At 35.8% G+C, this 13106-nt stretch overlaps 1 protein-coding gene across 2 annotated transcripts; it reads right to left on the reverse strand.

Annotated features, from left to right (window-relative positions):
• Positions 1 to 1337: 1337 nt before the first annotated feature.
• On the reverse strand, positions 1338 to 11918 carry LOC6733159 (monocarboxylate transporter 13). 2 transcript variants are annotated; one of them, XM_016167485.3, is made up of 5 exons: positions 11577 to 11918; positions 6151 to 6253; positions 3526 to 3750; positions 3326 to 3452; positions 1338 to 3269 (listed from the first exon to the last, which is right to left on the reverse strand). In XM_016167485.3, exons 2-5 carry the CDS (start codon positions 6248 to 6250, stop codon positions 1745 to 1747), a joined length of 1977 nt encoding a protein of 658 aa, XP_016026032.1. In that variant the 5' UTR covers positions 6251 to 6253; positions 11577 to 11918; the 3' UTR covers positions 1338 to 1744. The 2 variants fall into 2 exon arrangements, with proteins under 2 accessions (XP_016026032.1, XP_039147908.1); XM_039291974.2 differs by lacking the exon at positions 6151 to 6253.
• Positions 11919 to 13106: the final 1188 nt, after the last annotated feature.

Here is a 13106-nt window from a genome sequence, read left to right on the forward strand (position 1 = left end):
AAAAAGGTAGCAAACTGGATGCAAGCAATTACAGAGGAATCTCTAAATTGTCGGCTATCCCAAAACTTTTCGAAAATGTTATCATTCCTCATTTGCAGCACCTTTGTAGATCAATCATATCACCGTGTCAACACGGTTTTATGAAACGCAGATCTACAACCACTAACCTCTTGGAGCTAACTTCTTTCGTAATACAGGGTTTCAAAAATAATCTTCAAACAGATCTTCAAACACTGATTTTAGTAAAGCATTTGACTCTGTTAATCATTACCTTCTAATAAGAAAACTTGATCTTATAGGTTTCCTTGGTGATCTTCTAAATTGGATTTCAAGCTATCTGAATGGCAGGACACAACAAGTCCTCTTTAAAAATTCGTTATCTTCTATTCTCCGAGTCACATCCGGCGTCCCACAAGGAAGCCATCTTGGTCCGCTTCTTTTTACCTTATTCATTTACGACCTCCCCTTAATAATAAAACATTCGCGTGTACTTATGTACGCAGACGATGTTAAATTATGCCTCCAGTACAAGGACACTTCTTGCCATTTGGACTTACAATCCGATCTAGACCGATTTCAAATATGGTGCCGTGATAACATATTAGACTTAAATGGCTCCAAGTGTAAAGTTATGACCTTTTGTCGTGCCAAGCCAATACGCACGACTTACACTCTAAGTGGGTGCTCTCTGGACAGAATAACACGAGTTGATGATCTTGGTGTTCTTCTGGACCCTAAACTAAAATTTTCTGATCATATTTCGACTATTGTCAATAAGGCCCGGGGTGTGCTTGGTTTTATAACCTTATCTTAAATCATTGTAGATCTAACTATGAGTTACATTACCTTTACAGAGTATTATGTTCTGACTATAAGAGACTCTGCCGCTCTTAAAGCAATCAATTTTAACTTTTTTAGTACATAATAAGATCCTACTAACACTAATATTTATTACAGTTATTTTATTTACATTATGTTTATTTCCTCGTTTTTGTTCTCTTTTCTATATCGCGTCTATCTTCTCGCGAATCGAGCCGTACGATACACGACAGCGTTGGGCGGGAGGTGTGGCCGTGGGACCCGTGCGAAAAAAAAGCACTAAAAGTGACTAAAAGGTCACAATTCACAGAACGTGCCCCTATTGTGGGCTTGTTGATTCGCGGAAATAAGAAAACATTTCGTAAATTGAAGAACTTCAAATATCGCTTTTCGTGCATACTCACTCAAAGTCTACTCACCATTAAAAAATAAAGTGCAACGCCGTTACACGAACAAAACACCTTAAACTTTTCATTCTAATCGTAATATTAGCACCAAAAAATAATATAAAATAGGGGTCAATTTAATAATGCGGATTTTTGGTCTTATTTCCCATTCTTTTCTTGTATATTTCCTGTATTTTTTATTGTATCTCATATTTTTTATAGTTTTTACGTATTTATTGAAAAAATATTTATAAAACGTTATTTTTACGACTTTTAGCTGCATTCATTTTAATTTTTTATACGGTCTAGAATATTATAGTACTGGTATTAAACAAACAATAATTGTAGTAATTAACAACGTACTAATTACGACTAAGCAGTAATACAATAAATCAGCTGGAAGAAACGAATCAAAGGTTACATAAAATGTTAATGGTCTTTTAGTCCTGGCTGTTATCTTCATCACTGTTTGTACGCCGTTTTAAGCCTTAAAACTAATTGTTATTGTACGTGGTTTGGTACGAGAGTTGTTTGACCATTTAGTAGCTATCGACAGCCGCTTTTTCGATTTGTGCATCTAGTTGCTCCTCCGCATTAGCTTTGCGTCGGTTAATCCATGGCATAAAACTCCAAAGGCTAGCTCCAGCCAGCAGCGTTAAGCCGAGGGCGTGGAAGAGAGGATTATAATCATTAACCGCCTCGAACCAGTAGTTACATAATGGCGGCCCAACCAACTGCAACAAGCCATTAACGAAAAGGCTGATGCCATACGATGATGTCAAGCGTTCCGTTCCAAGCATGTCTGCCATGATTACTGCAGTTATTCCGACGTAAATACCAGAAGCTAACCCAAAGAGTGCACACCAAAAACATACTGAGCTGTATGTCCATGCAAAAGGCAGAAGGGCAAGAGAAAGTCCCGATATGGACAAGCCACCAACAAAGTACCAGGTCTTAGGTATGTACCCCATGTCCGAAAGTGCTGACCCGCCAATACGTCCGATTAGATCCGTGGCTGATACAACTGAAAGCAAATATGCAGATAATGATTTGTTAAAGCCCCTGGCTTCTCCAAAACTGGGCAGCAATATAATAAAGTTCGTGTAGCTTATGGCATTCGTCGAATTCGAAATTAGTATGACCAAGTACATAGGGTCTCTTAAAAGGCTTAGATCAAAAAACTTCGATCGTTGCGGCTGTTGTGCCTGGCCTCGGGCGTCGACGTCGGGATAAGATCCATCTTGCCCGGTTGAGTCGCCTGCATGTCCCGTTCCACTACTCCCCATAGAGCGAAGGGACAAATGCGAGGAGAATTCTTTCGGTTGAAACGACAATGTGCTGCCATGATATGGTGTGCTGACGTACAAAAAACTGCTTGTTGAAGGCGAGCGCTTGGATAACCGTGACTTTGACGAATTTCGCAGAGTCAGTTTGTTGGAGCTTGATCGACCCTCTGGCACAGCGTACAATGAAGATTGCGAGTTAAGTTGGCCAGGCGTAAAAGTCTGATTTCTCTGGGGTAACCTCACCGGGGTACTGATCTTACGGGATCGAGACTGAAACTCGTCTCCGGACTTTGAATAGCTTTGGACAACAGCTGCGGATGCGCTACGCACAAACTGCAGCCTCTCATCGTCAGGTAAATACAGAGGAGAAGGAGGCGAATTATATGGTAATAATGGCTTGTCAGCCGGCTCATTTTTGGGAACCGGCTCGTCAACATTTTCGAACTTCATTACAATTCCAATATCCTCCTCTTCTGGAATATTTTCCAAAGCCTGGCGAGCACGAGGTACTCGTACCATATGTTGTTCAACAGGCTCATAGAAAAGAGCAGCGACAAATACGTTCAAAGTAATGCCACCCATAATTAGGCAGGAGCCGTGATAGCCATAGGTCTCTAGTAGCCAACGAAGAAGGGGCGGCAAAATAATGCTGCCAAAAGCACTACCGGAAATGCAGAGGCCATTCGCTAATCCGCGTAGTTTCGCAAAATACGACGTCACAATGTAAACTGTGGGGGGGAAAGAGAGACCAGCCCCAATTCCGACCAAAACGCCATAGCTATAAAACAATAATATTAATTTATTTTAAATACGTATCTACGACGCCTTATTTACCTGATATACAAGAACTCAATAGATGATGCCCAGAAGGAGAGTATCATACCCAGTGACGCAGATGCCCCACCAAGAAGGGTGACTGTACGATATGAGTACTTCACAGATAGAATGCTTGAAACCGGGCCTGCATATAAGAAAACACATCTATAGAATTTTTCAACTCAAATTTTCGGACTATTAGTACTATTGGCACTTACCCAATGAACTATAAAGAAAATAACACAGCGCTGGTATCCAGGCAGCCTTCGTGGGAGAAGAGTTGTATGCATTGGTGAACTCCGAAAATAGTACTCCAAAACTTTTTATTGTGCCAGGGATTAAAATGTTAGTCAAGCATGAGCCCAGCAAGACTAGCCAACCCCAACCGCCATCAGGTGGGACAAGGTCGTATTCTTTATCATCTTTTTTGTTTATTAAACTCACTGTGTAATATTAACAGGGAAAAATTAAATAAGTTCGTATTTAGTAATATTACACATTTAAATTTGTCTTTTTCCGTATTCACTTAAAACATTAAAGAAAGCTAGCTTCGACAAATCGAAGATTATTATACCATAACAGTTATAATATCGTTAAGCAGTACAGCCTAAAGCTGTCCTTAAACTGGGCTTTCCATATTTGATCAGATGGTAACCCTATCCACCAACGCTGGACCAGTTTTTGGCGGTTTGTGGGCCGTTAGAGAGGGCGTGGCAAAATGATTTTGGAAAATCGATAGAAATTTACAAATTTATCAAAACATTTTTTAAAAGTGTGATGGTGGAAGTTTTACGCGGTTGGTGCGCGTTAGAGTGGGCGCGTCAAAAAGTTTCTAGAAGTTTACAAGACTAATATTCAAAAGATATCAAAACATATTTTAAATGTATGGCAAAAAACTTCAGCTGCGTCTATCTCTAGAATCTGTTTGCTTAATCTCGACGTTCATACGGACGCCTGACAGACGGACAGACGGATATGAGCAGATCAACTCGGTCATAGATCCTGATCAAGAATATACAAGTACACCGCGTACACCGCATACACTCACTCACAGTATTTTGTAGACTTGCGTCACAAAGCACCACATCAAAAATGAATCGGTGTTTATTCGCTCTTTTCATTTGTGCACTTCCTCTATGCGGTGCTATATATGAGCAACAAACATTTTTGGTTTTGTTGGTGTTTTAATTTAATAAGAAAAATAATAAGAAAACAGTTTATATTTAAATAACAAAAGATTTATTAATATTCATGGATTAAGTAAAAATAGGTGTGCCAATAACGAAACTGAACACAGAACAAAAAAAGAATGTGCAAAAATTTCGCGCGTCAGAGACAGAATACATTTTTGAGTGTGCCTATTTCCACCGCATATTTTTGTATATTGCCTATGTCCTATGTCCGCCAACGCTTTTTAAGCGAGTATACTTGAAGTGCTCAAATGAAATACCGGTGTCGATCTCTGATATCTAGAATACACTTTAATTCTACGAGTAACGGGTATAACAAGAGAGAATGCTATAGTTAAGTTTCCGGGCTATCAGATAACCGTTTTCAGATAGTGAAAGTGCGAACGCGAAATTTTTCTGGCTTATCACTAGACAATGAAAAACAAAATGACAAAACTACAAGAGAGAATGCTATAGTCCACCGACTATCAATTGTTCAAAAGTGTGGGCGTGACTAGTTTGGCGGCTTTAGAGCGTTAGAGTGAGTAGGCCTGGCAAAATGTTTTTTAGCAAATCAATACAAATTTACAAGACTAATACAATTTTTTAAAAATATCGAAAAATGGTTAATAAAAATGTGGCCGTGACAGATTTTGGCGGTATTAGGGCGTGGAAAAATGTGAAAACATTTTTCAAAAGTGTGGGCGTGGCAGTTTTGTGCGGTTTGTGGGCGTGGAAACACGGATCAACAAACTTGTGATGCTGAATCACAACCTTCCAGCTTTTATAGTTTCTTAAATCTCGACGTTAATACGGACAGGCGGAAGTGGCTAGATCGAACCAGCTATTGATCCTGATCAAGAATATATATACTTTATACAGTCGAAAACTCTTCTTTCAGCCTCTGACTTTTCAACGAATTTAGTATATACCCATACTCTAAGAGTTAGGGGTATAACGATTTAATAGTGTGGGCGTCACAGTTTTGGGCGGTGGCACTACTTAGAGGTCAGAGTGTTGGTCTCAGTTGCAAGAAAGCAAGAGTACAAAGATAGACTTTGGCCCGGTCGAACGGTAAGTCCATGGACACGCTACGTTTAAACTTGTACATACGTACGCCGTTTTAAGCCTTAAATCTAACTGATATTGTACGTGGTTTGGTAAGAGAGTTGTTTGACCATTTAGTGTCAACCTGATCAATCATATATCTCAATCTGCATGATCAATCTGCATGGTCGAAAACGCTTCCGTCTACCTGATAGATACTTTTCAGCGAATCCAGTATAGCCTCTTTCTCTACGAGTTGAGTTGTTGAAAGATTGCAGATTAAGATCAAGTTTTCTGAACAGAAAATAAATCACTCTACAGCACGTACGAACACACTTCTTCAACAAATGTTTTTCTACAACGGCAAACATCTTAGTGCCATTTGAAATGATATAAATTCATAGTGCATTTAACAGGTTTTAAAATTTCCTTTTCTTATTTCTAAATTTTAAATATTTCCATTACTTGAAGCGAAAAATATTATGCAATTTTAATAATTTTTCTATAATCAGTTTTTCGAGTTTTATATTTAAAAGTTGGGAATGGTAGTATTGTTGCTATGATGATTATAACAAAAAACTAGTTAATCCTCATCTATGTATTTAACATTTAGCTATTTTTACTGACCTGTTTTATTTCTACTTTCATTTGTATTTCCATTGGCTTTATGATCTTTTTGGTTTATTTTGCTAGCATTTTGTGAATTAATAATTTTTTCCTTGTGCATGGCCTGTAAAAGAAAGAGAGAAAAATGTTTGCAATGGCTAATTATGCGAAAATAAATTATTAGAAAACAAACACTATAAAATATATAAATTCTTGATCAGTTGCACTATACTGGCGATCTGATCATGTCCGTCTGTCCGTATGAACGTCCAGACCTCAAGAACTATAAAAGCTAGAAGAAACATTAAACATTGAGCGCTCAAACCGATCAGAACTTTTAACACTGTTTTCTTATTTTTTTACCAAGCTATCGTTAGCTGTTTTTGCACCCGTTACTTTTAGAGTATAAGGCTATACTAGATTCGTTGAAAAGTGTGTAACAGGCAGAAGGAAGCGTTTCCGATCATATAAAGTATATAGTATTGAGATTCAGCATACAGATTTTGTAGACAAAGACGCAGGGCAAGTTTGTTGACCCATGTTGCCACGCCCACCCTAAAACAGCCCAAAACTGATACGCCCACATTTTTGAACAATTTTCGATATTTTTCATAACTTAATTAGTCTTGTTAATTTCTATCGATTCCCCAAAAAACTTTTTGCCACGTCCACTAAAAAGCCGCCAAGCCGGTCACGCCCACACTTTTCAACAATTTTAAAATTTTTTCTAATGTTATTCCCCAATATCTATCGATATCCTAGATGAACAGCTAAGTAACAGGCATCTAAGAGTCGGGGAACTCGAATATAGAATTCTCTCTTGTGGTTTGGGGCGTTAAAAAACGCGAAAGACCCTAACTTTTTCCCATATACGACCAGACATCACCAGATTGACTCGGCTAGTAAATTTCAACAAGTGTATGTATACTTCATACGATCAAGAACGCAATCTCCTAACTGTTACATGCTATTCAACTAATATATTATATATATTTTTTATTTTTATTTTAACAATAACGGTATATATATTGATATATATTCATGTTCTCCTTTTTGTTCTGCTTTATATAAGTAGGTAAACATTTGCGATCAAATGCTCTCAATTGTTTCCAATAAGCTTCAATTGATTCAATTTGAACGCTAAAAACGTCACTAGTGCTTACGTTCGATACCATAGGTTTCTACACGATAGATCATATCGTAAATATATGAATGCGTACGTATGAACGACTCCTACACGTAGTAACGTATAGAGCAGTGGAAATACAAAGTCAGCTTCTATATTCTTCTCATGACCATTTCTATTTATCTATCTATCTATGGTATATGCAACTTTTTGCACGGCTTCTAAACCCCTGTTAATCACGCCTATAAATTCTTAACGAGTTCGGAAAAAGAAAAACTTTTAAAAATATGTTTGCTTAGTATACATTTTTCCATACGATCCATATACGATCCATGCATTATGTAAACCCTTTTTGATTATATTATTTACTCCAACTATAAATATTGTGGAATCATTATCATTAAAAAAATCATGTTTCTGTATTTATCAATAACTTTATTGGTGTTTCTTAGTGTTTCACTTAGTTTTTTTATAAAAATTTATTTCTGACCCCATCTCAGGTTTGACAAACCAAGTTTTGGTGACGGCAACAAGAAATTTAGATTTGGCAATGGCACGATAAGTACGACGACAAAAGTTGTCGCTTAAAAATACTCAAAAAATATAAAAGAATTAAATATTAAATTTAAAGGAGGATATATTATATAAATATAATATTTATATATTATATATATAAATATATATTATAAATAAATAAATATTATAATATATAAATATATTATATATATTATATATATTTTTATATATATAAATATTAAATTTACTACTAACACTAAAAGCTAACCAATCAGGTTTACAAATATTTTCGATATTTTAAATAGCCTTTTTAAATGCGTCAGTTTTAAAGCACTTTTACCCGATAAAAATAAAAATACAAAAATATTTCCTGACATTTCCGCAGTACCTATTTAAATACGAAATTTTACTATTAAAATATGTGCTGTAATTTTTCAACTCAGGCTCAGCTTTGGCACGTAATGCAGGATACATAGGCACAGAATCACCTGGTAGACTATGCAACAAAGCATTAGATCGATCATAACCGAAATGTTATTAAAAAATACAGAGAAACCGACGATAATATGGACGGACCGACGCTTAGATCGACTCGGCTATCGATCCTGAAAACGCTTTCTTTACATGGAACATACTTTTTTTCATAGAAATTTACAATACTAATAAAATGTTGAAAAAATATCCAACAATTTTTCAAATATGTAGGCGTGGCAGCTTTTAACGGTTTTTTTTTTTCAAATCGATTGTTACATCCTTTTTAACAACTGGAGTATACCCGTTTACTCTAATAATAATAAGTGCAAATCGTTGGACTTTCTTCATCCTTAACTCCCAAGCGCTATTTTACATATATGTTTGTTTATATGTGTAAACTCGCACATACGTTACATATATGTAATCACGAAATATATATGTACACTGTTGCAGGCAACGACAACGTAAACAATTGCCATGTTAAACTTTCAAAACCATTTAGTTTCTTATTGAAGCTTATTGAACACAATTAAGAGAACTTTATTGTAATTGATCAGAATGAAGGCCATTGTTGGAACTGATACCAAACCTATATTAATAATCATTTATTTTATTCATCTTTTATCTTAAAATACCAAAGAAACCCCGAAACAAAAGCAGAAACAATGAAGACAGAAATCATATTATTTCGTCTGTTTATATGGCAGATATATACATTGTTCATTGAATAGGTAGTGCTTATGACTTGTGAGCTCAAGATAAAAAATCCTATGACTTACACTTTTAATGCGCAAAAATTTCTTTACCATATAAAGGGTATTTAATTTTAAACAATTCAACAAATGTTTCACCTGTGTCCAGGCTGCACGGCATTTCGTGTACTTTATTTGCGGTGAACCAATTCTTAGCCGCCTTGCCTCTATGTTTACGATTATCATGCTGTTGGAATGTTCATTTTTAGGGCATATTCAACTCAGCATGAGCAATGCATTGGAAAGTAAATGTACATATGCGTTTTGATCTATAGTACCATAAATCATATGTTTTGGACTCATAGCCTTCTAAAAATAACAAAGCAATACCAGGATTGCCACCAGCCAGATCAACTCGGCTATTGATCCTGATCAAAAATATATATATTTATATACTTATATGGTCGGAAATGCTTCCTTGTTCCTGTTTCATACTTTGCTACGAATATAGTTTACCAGTTAACCAGCCCAGGTATAACAAGTCAGGATTTTGGGTCCACCATGATTGAAAGTCTTGAGTGGGTGATTTGGATAGTACTCCGTGTTTGGAGGTCGACTCACACACTGTCTTGAACCTGTTCCAGCAAATAGCATTATTTTCAACTCATCCGTCCAGAGGATATTACGCCATTTGGAGACTGACCAGCTTGAGTTTTTGGTTTTGGAGATGTCCTACCTTGCGATGGCTAGTAGCTGCAGCTTTCGTGGGGTCCTCGCACTTAAATTTTTATTCAGTTGTCGTCGTCAAATAGCAATGTCGCTCATTCCCAAGTTCAGCTCAAATTTTATGTTCCCAGAGGATGCAAAAGGATTAACCTTTCTTAAACGAACTATGCGTCGATCCTTTGTATCTGTTGTTTAATGTGAGTCACCACCATTTTCGGGCTTAAAATCATATTTAATGGCATCGGACACCATTTAAGTAATGTATTTGAAATTTCTGAATGTGATTCTTCCTCTCTAAGCTTAAGGATCAACTTTCTTTCTGGGATCAGTTTTGTCCTGTCCAAACTCACTTTTTACAAAATATTGATCATTCAACATTCTAATAAACAAATTTTGCGAATTTGCTCAAGAATGTAGAGATAAAAAGGATGAAAAAATAACGGAACTTTCAATTTTTCTCCATACATTTACATTTTACATTAATAAATGAAGTCACTCATGAAAAAAAGTCACTCATGCACTGCTATTTCAATGAACACAGCTGCACATAATTTAATTTCAAGAATTTTAATTCGTAGAATCGGAAAACTCATAAATTAAAATGAAAGAAAACTAAGAATCGTTATTTGTTGTTTATATTAATTATTAATTATGAAACAGCAAATAGTAATCACCAAGAGGTTACTAGTGGAACCTTATATCGAAAAAAGCTTTTCTTCTTTAATTTTTGCATCTCTCTTGCACTTGATAGTCGAGGAATTAACTATGGGTTTCTGTCTATTTTTTTATTACTATACCCGTTACTCGTATAGTAAAAGGGTATACTAGCTTCGTTTGTATAATCTTAAAGAAAGTGTTTCCGACCACATAATGCATATATATTTTTGATCAGGATCAATAGCCGAGTCGATCAAGCCATGTCCATCTGGCCGTCTGTCCGTCACAGGAACAGCTAGAAGGATGAGCATACAGGTTCAATAGACATAGACGCAGCCCAAGGTTGTTAACCAATGTTACCACGCCCACAAACAGCACAAGACTGTCACGCCCCCATTTTTTATACATTTAAGAAATTTTTTTTTTTTTTTTTTTATACCAATTTTCCATTAAATATTGAAATTTCTCGTTGAAACTTGAAGGTGACTAACACCTATCATATAGTGTGGGAACTCGACTATAGCATTCTCTCTTGTTGCTTAAAAGAATTTATAAATTTCCCTGGCACTTTCACTAGCAAGGATCGAATTTTCTGTACTCCAGATACTTAACTATAGCGTTCTATCTTGTAGTAAAACAATATAGCCACATTAAAAATGAGGAAGCGCTATTTAGCCGTTTTCCGCTGATTTCATCAACGTACATACGTAGATATGTAAGTAAAAACGTCACATTCATAGCGTGTCAAACATATGACTGAAATCAATATATCTTTTGTGAGGGTATAAGAAGGACACTTCTGCCCGGAAAATGCATAGCTTGAGTAACAGCTCCGATAGAATAAGAGATATGCACATGGCTAAAATGACTCAGTTAGTGATCTCGACAATTTTTCTATTTGTTACATCAACAATACGCACATGTTTCCAAAGACGGTAATAAATATTATCTCGAAACTTCAATGAAAATTGATATGCAATTCGATCTTTGTGTCAAATAGAACTTAGCTTAATCACACTGGAAAGATTACGATAGAATCACCACGATTAGCGATGGCATATGTAGTAGCACGCTACTAATGGTGTACCGATTATAAAAGGCTATCTATGTCATGTTTGCTAACTCATTTAAAGCTGGCTTTCTATTATTAGAATTAAATTCTTTCAGTCTTTTCGTAGACATAATCTTTATCTTTAATGTGTTTAATTTGTTCATATTCAGCACCACATCAACTCAACAAGGACATGCTAACTCACCTTCGAACCTTATATGTTGCTTTTATAAATTCGTCCTAGATAAGATCACACACCAATTTCAGCACAAAGGGGAGGCGTATTTTTTACTTTTCGCTAATAATTTTGCATTACAACTGATGTAAAGTAATTTAAAACTGATCCATTTGATATATTGCGTGAATTTTTCAAGTGGTAAACAATTTTTTACAACATTTCTATGTACACGATTTTATGTTAAACTTATTAGTTTTATGTATTTTTTCAAAATATATACAAAAACAAAATGTGAAAAACAAAAGATTGTCACTTGTTTTCACGTACGCCCAGTGTGACCAAAACATGACCATACAAAACGGCAAAAAATGAAAAAGGTTATCACCGACTCAACTAAAAGTGTTGAACGATGTGATGCGGTTTTCACACAGAATTAAAATAAGCATGTTTTTTCAATTACTGATACCTATTAATTGTGGCTTAGGTCGTTTTATTTGGTAACCGTCGCGTATACTAATAATTAAAAAAAAAGAAACACTTTTATTATTTAGTTTGGGTGTTTTTGGGTGTTAAATCTTTACTACTATGTTGCAACTTAAAGGACTACTGGTCCAGACGATGCGGTCAATTCTTGTGTTCCCGCGCTAAGGATGCTCTACTTTTCGTTGACTTACAAATTCGTAGGTGTTTAAACTAAACTGAACTGTACCAAAAACAATAAGAATATTTAAAAGCTATTTAAAATATCTACGTAACTAAAGTCTACACCGACCGAGCAACAGCATCACAGCAAGTTCAAGAACGAGAAGCAGTACCTAGACCCAAATGTATCAAAACCTTTACAAAACGACATGAACGTAGACAACTGCAGACAACACGAATGAGAACTAAATCTAATGATAAGAAAGCTCGACTTTTACGAAAGTGAATACAGTTAGCTCAAATATCTGAGACCATGCACTTCGAAACTGTTTGACCTTGGACCACTAATACTCCAAGGCACATATTGTCTGTTGCGTCGAGTTCCCCGACTATCATATTCCCGTTAATCAGCTAGTCGAAGTGAGAATATCGATAGAAATTGGGGGAAAAGAGTGGGCCTCGCAAAGAGTTTTTTGATAAATCGATAGAAATTTACAAGACTAATAAAAATTAGAAAAAATATCAAAACATTTTGCGAAAGTGTTGGCGTGGCAGTTGTGGGCGGTTTGTAGGAGTTAGAGTGGACGTCAGAGTGAGCGTGGCAGCATGGGTCAACAAACATGCCCTGCGTCTATATCTCTGCAATCTGTATGCTTAATCTAGATTTATAGTTCTGGGACAGACAGACGGGTATGTCCAGTTTCTTAAACTTAAACTTTCTTAAACTTTCTCACTTAAAAGTGATGTTTTGGGAGAAACCAAATTAGGGACTAAGAAGTATGTAAAAATGAGACATATAATAATAATCTAAACATTCGCTTTAATTTTTAAATCTCTTAGGATTGACGAAACAAATTTTTTAAGTTTTATAAATAAATAAAGTTTATTTTAGCTATTTCCATTGCTGAAAAGGTT

The sequence above is a fragment of the Drosophila simulans genome, chromosome 2R (genome assembly GCF_016746395.2).
Source record: "Drosophila simulans strain w501 chromosome 2R, Prin_Dsim_3.1, whole genome shotgun sequence".
Classification (NCBI taxonomy): Eukaryota; Metazoa; Arthropoda; class Insecta; order Diptera; family Drosophilidae; genus Drosophila; species Drosophila simulans.

What these genes read in the sequence shown, in the direction of transcription:
- LOC6733159 (XM_016167485.3), bottom strand. Translation starts at nt 6,250, where the DNA reads ATGCACAAGGAAAAAATTATTAATTCACAAAATGCTAGCAAAATAAAC. An exon ending in TGAAAGTAGAAATAAAACAG is followed by an intron (nt 3,751 to 6,150) that starts GTCAGTAAAAAT and finishes AATATTACACAG; the next exon opens with TGAGTTTAATAAACAAAAAA. An exon ending in TTTTCTTTATAGTTCATTGG is followed by an intron (nt 3,453 to 3,525) that starts GTAAGTGCCAAT and finishes TCTTATATGCAG; the next exon opens with GCCCGGTTTCAAGCATTCTA.